Source organism: Littorina saxatilis, linkage group LG6 (assembly GCF_037325665.1).
Source record: "Littorina saxatilis isolate snail1 linkage group LG6, US_GU_Lsax_2.0, whole genome shotgun sequence".
Classification (NCBI taxonomy): Eukaryota; Metazoa; Mollusca; class Gastropoda; order Littorinimorpha; family Littorinidae; genus Littorina; species Littorina saxatilis.
The window spans coordinates 11,736,947-11,751,910 of record NC_090250.1 but is presented as its reverse complement, the minus strand read 5'-3'; the positions used below and the strand labels follow the sequence as shown (position 1 = coordinate 11,751,910).

Here is a 14,964-nt window from a genome sequence, read left to right as displayed (position 1 = left end):
CCCACAATCTTAATAATAATAATAATGATAATAATAATAATGAACATTTATGAATCGCCCTTTCTCACTGGAGCTCACTTATGGTCTTGGTAGCACTGCAAAATTCTCAGTTTCGTACATTTATTTTATGTGGTTTGGTTGTTGTAAATGTTGATGCTGATAAGGAAGTTGTGCCTGTTGTAGCTCGTTATTCCTGTTGGAATTCCAATTTTGTGGTAGGCAATAAATGCAGTTCCAGATGATGGGTCTTTGAGAATCTACCCTCTAGTGCTCATTAGTAGCTAATTCCAGACGACTTTGAGATAACTTGTAATGAAATTCTGTCACTAAGTTTTGACGTCAGTAAAGTTCCTTGTTAAGTTTTAATCAATTAACGCTCAAATAAATATGCTGTGAGAAAGTTTGTCACATTAGGACTTGGTACTTTTTTTTTTAGCCATCCGGACCTTTGGTAGCTGACCTCCAGAATGGGTTGATGATGATTTATGTCGATTCCTGATTTATTGCAGGCCCCAATGCAGACAGAACAGGGTGGGGACGCACCAAGTGAGAGCAGCAGTGGTGACCAAGATGCCGCCGCCACACAGAACAGCACTGACCAGGATAAGCAGGTAGGTGTTGCTTTACACTTTTTCATTGCCAATGTGTCCATTCGGAAACAGAAATATCAACAAAAACTAACAGGTGGGAAGGAAGGCAGGAAAACAGAAATGAAAAAGCATGATAAACCATGCTTTTAGATTTATAATCATGTTTAACTGCCGTTCTGTAAATAACCATGAATACTTCTCTGAACAGTGTGTAACTGTGTCAGCCAACCAGACATTTTGACTGGTATGTCTCAGACAATGAAGAAATACAGTGAATGGAATAAGTTACAAATGGCCTGCAACTATTTCCTAGAAAAGTTGGTGGTATGTTAATTTAAGTCATAGAAAGGAAGAGAAGGAAAATAACAGAGCAATTTGGGTCATGATGTTGATTGTTCACATGTATATTTGCATCCTGGGGGATTGTTCATTGCACCATGAAACATTCATCTTTAGCAAGATGGCAGTATTTTTTTTAGACCAAATTTGCTTTTTGTTGTTATGTAAATAAATCAGGCATAAATGTCACAGAAAGTTTGTTCTTTCAGACCTTTCCAGTTGCTTTGCAGCTTGTTCCAGGTCTGAGTGCTAATGACAGTTCTGTAAATAGGACCTTTATTGTACTTTGAAATCTAATCAGCTTTTGTCAGTGTGCAATCAATAAAAATTGCGTGGGAGATTGTAAATCCTGAAATGGTATTTGGTTTGAATTGGAAATTGATGTAAATGTTTGTCCTTTTATTTAGTGTCCACAGCTCGAATGTAATGCAATCGAAAGCAACCCAAAAAATAAATTTACCTTCACACACAAAAGCAATTAAGCTTTTTTGAAAAGGTATGAAGCATAAAACAAAGCAGAAAGAGACCAAAAGACTCAGGAAAACAGGCAGAATCCTGGATGGAGCTGTGATAACTGAACTAAGTTGGTGTTTGAAGCACTCGCCGTCTTCAGGTGAAAGTTATAGTGGTTTTACCTGTGGCACACCAGCACGACCACGTATTATGAGTTGATGTGGGATGTGTTTTGTTTGCAGGAGGCGGACAAGAAGGGGGGGAAGAAGAAGAACAAGGTGAAGACAGTGGAGCTAACTGTGGAGAACCTGACACCCACGCTCTCCATGGAGGGCCTCATGCTGCTCACCGAGAGGGAGGTAAGGCAAAGCTTGGCCATCACCTGTTGCTCAGGCATGGGAATTGTCTGCCCAAAGGCACATTTCCACGGAAATGAAATTGCCTTCCCACCGGATAAAAACATCTGTTCACTAAAAATGAAACTCGGGAGTCCAAAAAAATCCCAATACCGGTGCCAGTAGTTCACCACCCGTTCCAGTTAAAGGCAGAGTAAGCCTCCCGTAAACCATCACAGATACGGTCAGGCTTTTACACACAGTACAAACACCCTTTCATTTAAACACTCACCAATTGAGAACATCCCAGGTGCTCTCCGTAAAGAGCGAACAATTTTCAAAGAATTTATTTTTGCGTGGTTTATCTTACCCCTGAGCCATCGTGAACCCGTGTGATCCAGTTTTCCTTTTTCACAATGCAGTCGTCAGTCATGAATGCGACTCGATGTGAGCTTATCTACAATAGCACTTTTTTATGCACGAAACAACGGCTGTGGTTCACAAGAACTCTAGCGATGGCTTTTGACTGTTGAGAGGAACGGCGATTTGCACTGATAAACCTTCGTCTGCTACGACCCTTGCGTGACCCTGCTTCCGGGCTTTTCTTTTTTTTTAAACTTTCACAACTTCGAATTGTTCTGATCTTGTCTTGATGAAAAACGAATTCTTTTATGATTAAAGAATGTTTGTGTAACAAGCTGTCAATTTATTATTTAGATTTTAAAAGTTAGGTCTAGCGCAAAAACGAGGCGCCGTTGTTGTTAACGAACAAGTCTACGAAAATAAATTCTTTGAAAATGTCTCACGCTCGACAGAAAGCAGCCAGGATGTTCCCGTTCGGTGAGCGTTCAAATGGAAGTATGCTTGTACTGTATTTAGACGCTCGGGGAGCTCTGTGATGGTTTACGGGAGGCTTACTGTGCCTTTAACCAATAATGTATTATACAGTTGTTAAGTGGGCAGGGAAAACCTATCGCTTTTCTTCATCCAGGTTGTGTTCTTTCCAAATGGGGGTGTCACGGGTTTATGTGAACATTCCTGGAGGTGGGAATGGTTATGAGTCACTGTGAATAAAAAGCGTGTAAGCATCTGCTATTGCAAGGTAACGATCCAGGGAGAAAAATGGTGCATTCCATATAACACACGTATTTTATGCCAGCCGTGGCATGACAGCATTGACAACCCATACTGGCACAAGAAAAATTATGTACATTCTTTTATGTCCATAAATTCTTTTGAAATCAACAGCCTTCTATTGAATATTTCCTTTCAGAAGAAGCTTCAAAATTGCTCTGAAAAAGAAGAAATTAAATTACATATCTTACCCAACTCACATATAGCAATTAACCCTAGTTCAGTGCTGGATACGCTGTACGCGTCCCCTTGGTAACCAAGGGAGACCACTCTAAAAAAGAGAGTGCTCTATCCCATAATGCCAGACTAACTACTAGCCTGACTTCCGTATGCGTGCGCATACGCCGCCATCTTACCATTCCATACTCAGCGCTCAGACAAGCTGGTCGCATTTGTGTACGCTCTGGCTGGTGTTCAGCCGTTTGTTGCTTGGTCTGAGGGACCGGGTTTCTTCTCCTTGGTATTCTTTCGTCGTCTTACCTTGCTACTGTATTGAGGTGAGATCGTTCTTTGTTTTGTACTTGTTGTAAAGGCGTTGTTTGGCCATTTTTGACTTGTGAAATTTTTCGAAAATTTTTTCTGAAATTTTTTTGACAAAGTCTTACCTGCTATGGCTGATAACGTTAAGAAGAGGCAGAGTTCTAAGCAGGTGGCTGCTGAGTCCTCCCCTCCGAAAAAGACGCCTAGAAAATCTAAACAAACCGTCGCGGCGGTGTTAGAACCTGACTCAGGCAAATGTATTGATGTTTTGCTAGACATGCCTTCTGCCGCCATTTTGCCGGCGGCCATTTTGCCGGTGAAGCCTTTGGATAAGGTTACTCATGTTGCTAAACCGGCTAAAGCGGTTTCTGCTCCTGCTGTTTCTGGTCTGGCTGCCGCGGACGTGGCTTCTCTTTTGCTTGCACTTAGTTCGCAGGTATCTTCACTGGCGGAAGAAATTTCGTCTACGCGAGCTGAACTCCGTTCACTCCCTCCCGGGGTGACAGGACCGTCATCTTTGGCCAAGATTGTGGCGGGCCCTTCTGCTACAGTGACTACAGCGGATGTTCACGCTGTTCAGGATGGGGATGAGATTATCCCACTTTCGTTGGGTGTTCCGTCTCCTGGTGGTTCGCTGTCACAAGGTATGTTTGCTACACGAGTACCCGGGTTCTCCGGGGAAAGTGTAGCGCGTCTACAGTCAAAAGTAGCCACGGGCATCGCGCTCACGGGTGAAAGTTCTGATACTCCTCCTGGCCATCGACCGCTAAGCGGCCGGTCAGGGGGGGGTAGGGACACTGTAGAGCGTACGGATAGTTCGATGCTTTCGGCCGCGCCATTTGACGTTGGTCAGTCTGTGCGACTTCCGCTTCCTCCTTTGGGGGAAGAAGACAGTGGAGATGGCTCTCTGTTTGGCTATGGCAGTCAAGCGGGGGGTCAACTTCCGGACTGTACAGGCGTACAGGACGACTGTCTGGACGATGGCACTTCCGTTCTGGGAGATGATGCCGGGCTCCGTTTGCCGTTTAGGCTGGGAAGTGCAGTGGCGCTTGCAGCTGAGACGGCTTCAAAGTACTTTGAAGAGGGTGTGGTGGAGAGCAAGTCTCAGCTTGCTCCACCTCCTTCGGCTTTGGGGGATTTTCGTGTTGATAAGAATACGAAGGGTTCTTTCAAGTTCATCGAATCTCCTTCTCTGGCATTTGAGATGTCGAAGGTGTTGGTGAAGGGTTGGTCTAAGGGGCTGCCTCCTGTTCCGTTGTTGGCACAACACAGTGAGGCTCCCGAGGCGGCTGTACCGTGGTTAGCTAAGGTTGGTCAACAAGTTCCTTGTTCGGCTAATCTGCGCAACTTCAGGCTGGTAGTCAACCCAGTCAGACTGATTGATTCCTACTCTTTGCCCAAGTCGGTACTCCCGGTGACACCGGAACTTGCGGCTTTAAGGGAGGATGGTTATGCGAAAGATAGGCCTGTCCCTTGTACGGAGTCATCGTTGATGTCTTTAGAGGAGACAGGAAGGTCTCTGCTGGAGCTGGCGTCTGTGTCAGAGTCACTCCAGAGATCGTTGTCGAGATCGATTGCGACGTCGCTCGACCCCTTTGAGTTCCGGTATGACGCTTCCTCGGAAGATGTGACGACTTTGCTGGCTACTTTGGCCAGGGTGTCACAAGAACAGATGGCTTTGTCGGCTAGATTGTACACGTTTGCCGTGCATTCTCGCAGGTCGGCTTTTTTGACGGGGTCAAGAATTAGGGACAAGGTGACGATCGAAGCTCTGAAGGTTTCTCCCGTCATGGACGGTTCACTTCTGGGTCGCGCATCGTTGGATGCTTTGCAAAAGGAAACGCACGAGGCAAGGGATCTGGCTATAGCCAAGATTGCGCACCAAGGTTTTCAGAAGCCTCAGGGCAAGCCTCAGGGTCAAGGCAAGGCTCAGTCTTCGTCCGCGGCGGCGGGCAAGACACAGGGTCAGAGCTCTTCTTCTCGGGGTAGGGGGCGTGGTGCCTCTTCCCAGAAGAGGGGTTCTTTTGGCGGGTCTAGGGGGTCGGGGCGCAAGCCCCACCCCCAATGATGCCCTCCCGAACTTTCGGTCCCGTTAGCCCCCACCGTTGTGGTGGCGGGTGGCCCCTCCAGGGCCCTCACTACCTGGTCACGCTTGGTGGCCAGCCAGTGGGTATTAGGGGTGGTCAGTTCGGGGTTCCGGCTACTCTGGGCAGAGAAGAAGGCACCTCTGTCCAGGATACCTCCGCCTTTCAGATTTCCAAACGATCCCGAGGCCAAGTTGGCTGTGCAGGGGGAGGTAGTTGCTCTCCTGCAAAAAGAGGCGATCGAGGAGGTTCGCGATCAGGGATCGTTGGGATTTTACGGCAGGCTCTTTGTGGTGCCCAAGGCTTCGGGCGCGTGGAGGCCAGTTCTAGACCTTTCATGTCTGAACAGGTTCCTGAGAGTAGTAAAATTCACGATGGAAACCCCTGCGTCGGTGAGAGAGGCTCTCCGTCCAGGGGATTGGGCTACTTCCATCGATCTCACGGACGCCTACTTTCACGTGCTGATGCACACAGCAGACAGAAAGTGGCTGCGGTTTCGGTGGGGGGAGAGGATTTTCCAGTTTCGGGCTCTCCCGTTCGGTCTGTCCCTCTCTCCATGGATTTTCACGATGGTCGTTCGTCAGCTCTGTGCTCTAGTGAGGCAGGAGGGGGTGCGCCTCAGGGCGTACCTCGACGACTGGCTGATTTTACACCAGGATCAGGTCCTCTGCAGCACACACACACACAGGGTGCTCAGCCTGGCGGGTCAACTCGGGTTCTCAGTCAATCTGGGAAAGTCCGAGTTGGAGCCTTCACAAGGGTTCACCTATCTGGGCATAGAGTTCAACACGGTGGAGTGGTCATTTCGTCCTGCTCAAAAGCGGGTGGACAAACTTCAGGTGTTGATCCGTGCGCTACACGGAAAGAATGTGGCCTCAGCTCGGGAGTTGTATTCTATCCTGGGTCAGATGGAATCCATGGCTTCGCTGGTTCCGTTGGGAAGAGTGCACAAAAGACCGTTTCAGGCGGCTGTGCAGACTCGATGGGATCAGGCAACTCAAGCTTGGAGTTGCCAGGTCGAGTTGGGGGATTGGTTCAGAAGCACCACAGGTGTCTGGCTTCTTCCTTGGGTGTCCCAGGGTGTTCCCATCACTCCCCCGGCTCCGGAGAACGATCTGTTCACGGATGCGTCTCAGACAGGGTGGGGAGCTCATTTGGCGGATCAGACGGCTGCGGGCGTGTGGGACGTCAGTCAAGGGTCCTTGCACATAAACGTCCTGGAACTGGAGGCCGTGGCCTTGGGCCTGAGGTCTTTTCTCCCTTCTCTGGCGAACAGTCATGTCAGAGTACATACAGACAATACGACTGTTGCGGCTTATATAAACCGCCAAGGGGGGACGCGCTCACAGGTTCTGTCAGACAGAGCATGTCGCTTGCTGATGTGGTGCAGTACGCAACACATTCGGTTGTCAGCAACTTACCTGAGGGGCAAGCTCAACGTGTTGGCGGATGCCCTGAGCAGGGGGGACAAGATACTCCACTCAGAGTGGACTCTCTCGCATCAGGCCTTGGAGCGCCTTTGGGCTCAGGTGGACAAGCCGTGCATCGACCTGTTTGCAACAAGGTTTTCGGCAAGGCTCCCGCTCTTTGTGTCTCCGTTTCCGGACCCACAAGCCTGGGCGGTGGACGCACTCGAGATGAACTGGTCGAATCTGGTGGCTTACGCCTTTCCTCCTTTCTGCATTCTGGGCAGGGTGATAAGGAAAGCAGATCTCGAACGGCCAGCGCTCGTGCTGGTGGCTCCTCTCTGGCCCAGCCAGCACTGGTATCCAGATCTGGTGCGTCTGGCGGTTCGTCCGCCCATCCCGCTCGCTCTAAGGAAGGGCGAACTTTTGCAGCCTCGGTCAGGCATTCATCACTTAAACCCGCAAATGCTGCAACTTCACGGGTGGGTGCTATCAGAGACTCTCTGCTTAGGGCAGGGGCCTCTGTGTCGACTTTGAAGCTGGTTCAAAACGCTCACAGAGAGTCGACCAACTCTGTTTACGCTTCGCACTGGTCGTCGTGGTCGAAGTGGTGTCTTGAGAATAATGTGAACCCCCTGACTCCTAGGTCGATGCAGGTAGCGAATCACTTATCGTGGCTAGCTGATCAGGGGGGTTCTCCCTCTTCGTTGAGGGTTAGGAGGTCCGCAATTGCCTCTACACTCAGGCAACTCGGACACAAAGTTAACTTGTCGGGGGTTATCTCCGGCGTTATTAAGGGCGCTTCCCTTAAGCTGGCTCGTGACAAAACACAGCTCCCGGCATGGGATCTTTTTTTGGTGTTACGTTTTCTTGCGTCAGAGGAGTTTGAGCCTATCCATTTGGCCAGTCTGGCGAATGTAACACATAAAACTCTTTTCTTGGTCTTACTCGCTACGGCTAGACGTGGTAGCGAGGTTCACGCGTTGTCGGGAATGGCAAATGATATCTCCCGGGAAAAAGACGGTTCATTTTCTCTTAAGTTCAGGCCTAATTTCTTGGCCAAGAACCAGAAACCAGGCCAACCATCCCCGCTTATCCGTATTCCCCCTTTAAGCACAATTCTGGCTCCGGGAGATGAGGATGTTTTTAACTGCCCTGTACGAGCACTCAGCAGCTACCTGTCCCGGACTCAGCCGATTCGCTCTATGTCTCAGAAACTGCTCTTTATATCACTCAATACGGCTCGGGGGAAGGACATCTCGAAAGTCACGTTAACCAAATGGGTGTCTTCTACCATTCGGAACGCTTATATCTGGTGGCAAAGACAGTTAGGTGATACCAGAGTGGTGTTGCCTCTTACGGCTGCCAGAACTCACGAGGCCAGGGCATGGTCTTCTTCGTTGGCAGTGTTGAGATCAGGTCGTCTTTCAGAAGTCCTGGAGTCGGCATACTGGAGATCTGAGGACGTTTTTATAAACTTCTATCTCCGGGAGGTGGCTGGCATTCGTCAAGATGGCAGCTCTGCTTTGCCCTCTTTGGTGGCTGCAGGGCAGGTCCTTGTGGATTGATTTGGTGAGTACCCTCCTCCAATGATAGCAATCTGCTATATGTGAGTTGGGTAAGATATGTAATTTAATTAAAAATTTTAGTAATAAATTTTCATTTGATTAATATACTTACCCAACTCACATCGTTTATTCCCTCCCGCCTCCCCGCTGTGGTGATATGGGGGTCTAAAAAAGATGTGGGTTGGGCTTCGTTTTGGAATGATAAGATGGCGGCGTATGCGCACGCATACGGAAGTCAGGCTAGTAGTTAGTCTGGCATTATGGGATAGAGCACTCTCTTTTTTAGAGTGGTCTCCCTTGGTTACCAAGGGGACGCGTACAGCGTATCCAGCACTGAACTAGGGTTAATTGCTATATGTGAGTTGGGTAAGTATATTAATCAAATGAAAATTTATTACTAAAATTTTTAATTCTATTTTTATGGGGGCTGGGCACTGCCCCTAAACCCTGACCATTTTAGTCTTTTTTGCTTCTACCTCTTCTTCTTCTTCGTTCATGGGCTGAAACTCCCACGTTCACTCATGGTTTTGCATGAGTGGGTTTTTACGTGTATGACCATTTTTACCCCGCCATTCAGGCAGCATACGCCGATTTCGGGGGAAGCATGCTGGGTATTTTTGTGTTTCTATAACCCACTGAACTCGGACATGGATTACAGGATCTTTTCTGTGCTCACTTTGGTCTTGTACTTGTGTGTACACACGAAGGGGGATAAGGCACTAGCAGGTCTGCACATATGTTGACCTGGAAGATCGGAAAAATCTCCACTCTTAACCCTCCAGGCGGCCGCGGCCAGGATTCGAACTCACGACCTTCCGATTAAGAGGCCGTTGTCTTACCACCCCGCCACTGCGCCCGTCTTTGCTTCTACCAATTCCCATGCCTGGCTGTTTATTGTTGAGTGTACATTGCTAAACACTCACGGGGCCACTTGGTGCCGAGAAGGCGGGTGACTGTCATCTAAGCTTGTATGTGCACGTCAAAAATACTTGTAATTTAATGATAATAATAACAATTATTAATTGCCCCTTTTCGCCAGTCTACGTGTTTCCAACACGCCCCTCGCTAGTGATTGGCCCCTCCAATGTTTGTCAGAGGTTTTGGCAAGGGTATTCACTCTTCCAGAAGACTTGGGTGGCCGAGTGGTAATGCACTTGCGCTCGGAAGCGAGAGGTTGCGAGTTCGACCCTGGGTCAGTGCGTTAGCAATTTTCTCCCCCCTTTCCTAACCTAGGTGGTGGGTTCAAGTGCTAGTCTTTCGGATGAGACGAAAAACCGAGGTCCCTTCGTGTACACTACATTGGGGTGTGCACGTTAAAGATCCCACGATTGACAAAAGGGTCTTTCCTGGCAAAATTGTATAGGCATAGATAAAAATGTCCAAAATACCCATGTGACTTGGAATAATAGGCCGTGAAAAGTAGGATATGGGCTGAAATGGCTGCGATCTGCTGGCCGATGTGAATGCGTGATGTATTGTGTAAAGAAATTCCATCTCACACGGCATAAAGAAAATCCCTGCGCCTTGAATATGTGCGCGATATAAATTGCATAAAATAAAAATAAATTTTTTTTTAACAAATCCCTGCGCTTAGAACTGTACCCACGGAATACGCGCGATATAAGCCTCATTTTGATTGATTGATTGATTCCACATCCCATACAAACCGACAGAGTTATTTTTGGAATTCGTCTATTGTGATAAGTTCATAAAACAAGCCAAACTGGCACAGTCTTCTGAGATCATTGGTGACGCCAGCAACCACAACTACGACAACAACCTAGCAGCTGCAAACACTAAAATCACATATAAGGTTAATCTTTCGCAACAATGAGAGTGATAGAGCGTCCAGCACAGAAACACGAACGGAGCAACTTGGGAGGCGACGAGTCGGTTGTCTTGTGTGTACCTTCCATGCTCAAGAACTCATGAATAGGTCCAATTCATTCTTCTTACTCGGCGTGACGTTATCAAATGGATCGGCTAGCTTCAGCCCTAAGGGGCACAACTCCGCTCATACTCTCTTCGCGCCGCCATATTGGATGCCGTCTTTGTTAGTTTTCTTCATTGCACTCTTGTTCTTTTTATATTTAGTCAAGTTTTGACTAAATATTTTAACATCGAGGGGGAATCGAAACGAGGGTCGTGGTGTATGTGTGTGTGTGTGTGCGTGTGTGTGTGTGTGTAGAGCGATTCAGACTAAACTACTGGACCGATCTTTATGAAATTTGACATGAGAGTTCCTGGGTATGAAATCCCCGAACGTTTTTTTCATTTTTTTGATAAATGTCTTTGATGACGTCATATCCGGCTTTTCGTGAAAGTTGAGGCGGCACTGTCACGCCCTCATTTTTCAACCAAATTGGTTGAAATTTTGGTCAAGTACTCTTCGACGAAGCCCGGGGTTCGGTATTGCATTTCAGCTTGGTGGCTTAAAAATTAATTTATGACTTTGGTCATTAAAAATCTGAAAATTGTAAAAAAAAATAAAAATTTATAAAACGATCCAAATTTACGTTTATCTTATTCGCCATCATTTGCTGATTCCAAAAACATATCAATATGTTATATTCGGATTAAAAACAAGCTCTAAAAATTAAATATATAAAAATTATTATCAAATTTTTTTTTTCGAAATCAATTTAAAAACACTTTCATCTTATTCCTTGTCGGTTCCTGATTCCAAAAATATATAGATATGATATGTTTGGATTAAAAACACGCTCAGAAAGTTAAAACGAAGAGAGGTACAGAAAAGCGTGCTATCCTTCTCAGCGCAACGAATACCCCGCTCTTCTTGTCAATTCCACGTGCACTGCCTTTGCCACGGGCGGTGGAGTGACGATGCTACGAGTATACGGTCTTGCTGCGTTGCGTTGCGTTCAGTTTCATTCTGTGAGTTCGACAGCTACTTGACTAAATATTGTATTTTCGCCTTACGCGACTTGTTGCGTATTTCACTGTGTATGCAGACAAAATGAAGAAAACTGTGCAAGCATGAGTCCAAAGGGGATCTGCCTTTTTAACACAACAGCACAACATAAAAAGTAAAGCAAGAATACATTATTATATTCATTTATTTATTCTTTATCTCAAATTACCATGCAGACAGTGCACCAAAATTCACAAGATAAGGCACAAAAAAAAAATTGTCTGTTTCTGGTCACCCGACCGACCCTAAATTTCGGCGCCGACCCTAAACTTTTCTTTTCCAAACTCAAAATTTTTTTTTTTTTTTTTTGGTGGTAAAGGACAGGGTGAGAAAATGAACAACAAAAACGTGTGAAAACGAAAGTCCGCTGACGATTTGTAAATGTGTTGAGTGTCTTGTCTCTATGTATAGTGAATCCAGTCTCTTTGCGCGATTTTTAAAGTTAGTTTTATTGGTCTACATTTGGGGTAAAAAAAAATTAAAAAAAAAATCCCTACCTACCGACCCTATTTTTTTTTAGCCATGTTACCAGAAACAGAAAATTTTTGTGTGTGGCCTAAAGCTCTCAAGACAGGCAAATGAGGTACAATGCAGCTCAGGTAACTACTGCAAAGTATAATTTTCAAAGCATCCTATCACAGTGTTCACTCTAAAGGCACAACCGATGGACAATTGTTGATTAGCGCACTGCACACAGCAAAAAATAACTAGTTATAATCGTCTTCTCCGCTCAGTAACTTCCTTCCAGTTGTCACCCTGATGGTAAACAACTTTAGGGATCCTAAAGTGTGCCTGCTGACTGCAGTTTTTGGCCACACAACGTGTCATTTTCACTTTTGTCGAGTCGCCACCCAACGCTCAAGCACTGTCAGAGATCGTGCAAGGCATCCAACATGGCGGCGGATGACCAATTCCAGAGAGTTACGACCCGTGATTCTCATACCGCGCGCGCCGAGTAGAAATGCTGTTGTTAACTTGAGTTTCTGCAATGGGCCTATAGGTCTCCAAATATTTAAATTTACTTCTTTTTTGTTGTGCCTCACGGGCGGGGATGTAGCTCAGTCGGTAGCGCGCTGGATTTGTATCCAGTTGGCCGCTATCAGCGCGAGTTCGTCCCCACGTTCGGCGAGAGATTTATTTCTCAGAGTCAACTTTGTGTGCAGACTCTCCTCGGTGTCCGAACACCCCCGTGTGTACACGCAAGCACAAGACCAAGTGCGCACGAAAAAAATCCTGTAATCCATGTCAGAGTTGGTGGGTTATAGAAACACGAAAATACCCAGCATGCTTCCTCCGAAAGCGGCGTATGGCTGCCTAAATGGCGGGGTAAAAACGGTCATACACGTAAAGTTCCACTCGTGCAAAAAACACGAGTGTACATGGGAGTTTCAGCCTACGAACGCAGAAGAAGAAGAAGTTGTGCCTCACAAGGCAGTTAATAGCGCACCGCGCCGCTAGTCTGGTAAGGTTGTTTTTGTGTGTGTTTAACTTCCATGTTATCTTTTCTTCTTCTAAAGATTTTTCGTACCTAACATTTATCATCCATCTGCAGACTAATTGATTCATAATAGAAGTTCTGTAATATGCAACGAGGTTTGCCACACTAGTTACAGCAGTCCCTGCAATGTACGGCCCCCGGCGTGAGCGGCCACCTGACATGTACGGACACATTAGCTCGGCACGGAGTGTTTTCCTTCTATATTTGCCCCCCCCCGCCCCTTAAACGGACACCTGCAAAACGTGGACACGGACACTAATTTTCTGTCCCAACAGCAGGTCATACCTGCAAAGTACGGACAGACCATCGTCAAATTTTCACCACACCAAAATCGATAACTGAGCAGTCCGGCTCTTGGTACAAAGGTCACAGCCGCAAAGGCGTGATGACAGTCTATGTTAACTTGGGTGCACGTGTACCCATCAGGAGGGGGTTAATTTGGGTCAGGAGTGGAGTACACGCACTTTCTTGCTTTCAAATACGAAGATGCCAACATGAAACTGCACTATGCTCTTTATTCTTTTCTGTTGGACGTAAGCAACAGAGCTGAAGCCACAGTCCTCCGAGAAAGAGAGTGAAAAATCGGCCACCGTTCTCAGCATCGCGTGTCTGTGTGTAACCTCTTTCATTGACAAGATACTCTTGTTTCCCCGCAGCCTTGACCAGTGAAGTCGGTTACCTAATCTGTGAACCCTTCAGTTATGTTGCTTTGTCAAAAGTTGGACACAGTCAACTGGTTTTGCTCTGAGTGAACAGTGCAGCTGGCCTCAATTAGTCGGTGACACCTTTCTGTCCACAGCACCAAACAGTACATGGCTGGGGGGAGGGAGAGAGAGGGGGTAGCTGGCTAAACTCAGTGGGGTGTCCGGTGTCACTGCATGTCAGCAGGCAGAGCATTGGAGAGAAATAGAGAGGTGTACTCGTCCACACAATTTATAAGGATCAGTTGTCAGGGCTTAGGGTAGTCAGTGAGGGAGAGTGAGAGCGGTGTTGTGTACAGTGTATTTCCGACTGAAGAGTGAAAAGTCACTGCCACAAGATCGGCATGCAGTCAATAAAGCCAGACAAGAAGAATGATTATGACATGCGGCTCTATCTGCTGGTTTTTATTCAAACTGGTTTTCAACGCTTATTCTCACAAAGCATCTGCACACCTGCCTCTGTGCTGTGTTTGTGTGGCTGCTTTCGTATGATGCCAGTGCATGGTGAGTGCGTTCACTGCCTTGAGGATTTTATCTCTTCTTTTCAACACCATTCATACAAATCATTTTTTGCAGAACGTTTAACAAAATATTAGGAGTTGGATGTTATCGTTTAGTAGCCACAGGAAGTGGTTAGCATAGACTCAAACATGGTGTGTGTGTGTCTCTGTGTGAGTGTATGGGGGAGGGGGTGGTGTGGTCACCCCTCCCGTGACCGGCCACCTGCAATGTACGGACAGGTTTGCTAATTGGCCCAAGGGTGTCCGTTCATGAGAGGGGCTGCTGTAGTTACTTTCCTTGAACAGTTTCCCAGAATTCCCTATTCTATTTGTAGTAACATCAGCTCGTGGGAAAAGCCCAAAGGGCGCATGTATCACCGGGCATCGACTGCAGGTAATGATTGATATTTGTGGGTAATGCACTTGTGGGTAAAGGGCTGCTGAAGTTGATGGACCCCCCCCCCCCATTTTCCCAGTATCTTGGACGTGCACATATGTATTACTTTTATGTAGCTTTGTTTTGCTTTCTTTTTATTTTGTTTTCTTACTTGTTTTTCATGAGAGTGCAATTGTTTCCTTTCTTCTAGTCTAGGTGAGTAAAGCCACCTTCCTGCTTTGTTTAAGTTTACATGATGATGCAAAGGTCTGGACCTGAATTCAAATATTAAGTGTGGGGGAAAAACACACCAGCTTGTGCTAAAAGATGCTTTTGAACCCGCACAGGGAATTTTTAGAGTTTTTCCCACTCGCACTCTATTTGCAGTGACCAGCCCTACACAGCAGTGCTGTTCTTTGTGCCAATACAGTTGAGATCAGGGAGGCCAAGTACCTTCTTCATACGCATGCTGCTGAATGGTTGCAATCATGTCACTTGAGAATGGCCCACGACATCTTTTGGTCTGGACCAGAAGAACCTGATTCTATTGTTTCATTAATTTGTGTTT

The 14,964-nt window shown here is 46.7% G+C and overlaps 2 protein-coding genes across 2 annotated transcripts in view; both read left to right on the top strand.

Moving 5' to 3' along the window:
* Positions 1-14,964, top strand: part of LOC138968510 (heat shock 70 kDa protein 4-like) — a 137,346-nt gene that overhangs the window by 77,869 nt on the left and 44,513 nt on the right. The window contains exons 12-13 of the mRNA XM_070341081.1: positions 510-611; positions 1,625-1,741. Of these exons, the coding sequence (XP_070197182.1) occupies positions 510-611; positions 1,625-1,741 (219 nt within the window). The remainder of the gene's footprint in view (positions 1-509; positions 612-1,624; positions 1,742-14,964) is intronic.
* On the top strand, positions 1,748-14,964 carry LOC138968512 (uncharacterized). Its single transcript, XM_070341082.1, has 2 exons — positions 1,748-10,325; positions 12,322-14,964. Exon 1 carries the CDS (start codon positions 3,462-3,464, stop codon positions 5,397-5,399), a length of 1,938 nt encoding a protein of 645 aa, XP_070197183.1. The 5' UTR covers positions 1,748-3,461; the 3' UTR covers positions 5,400-10,325; positions 12,322-14,964.

Bases quoted from the DNA above. Each gene is read 5' to 3' on its own strand.
- LOC138968512 (XM_070341082.1), top strand. From the start codon at position 3,462: ATGGCTGATAACGTTAAGAAGAGGCAGAGTTCTAAGCAGGTGGCTGCT.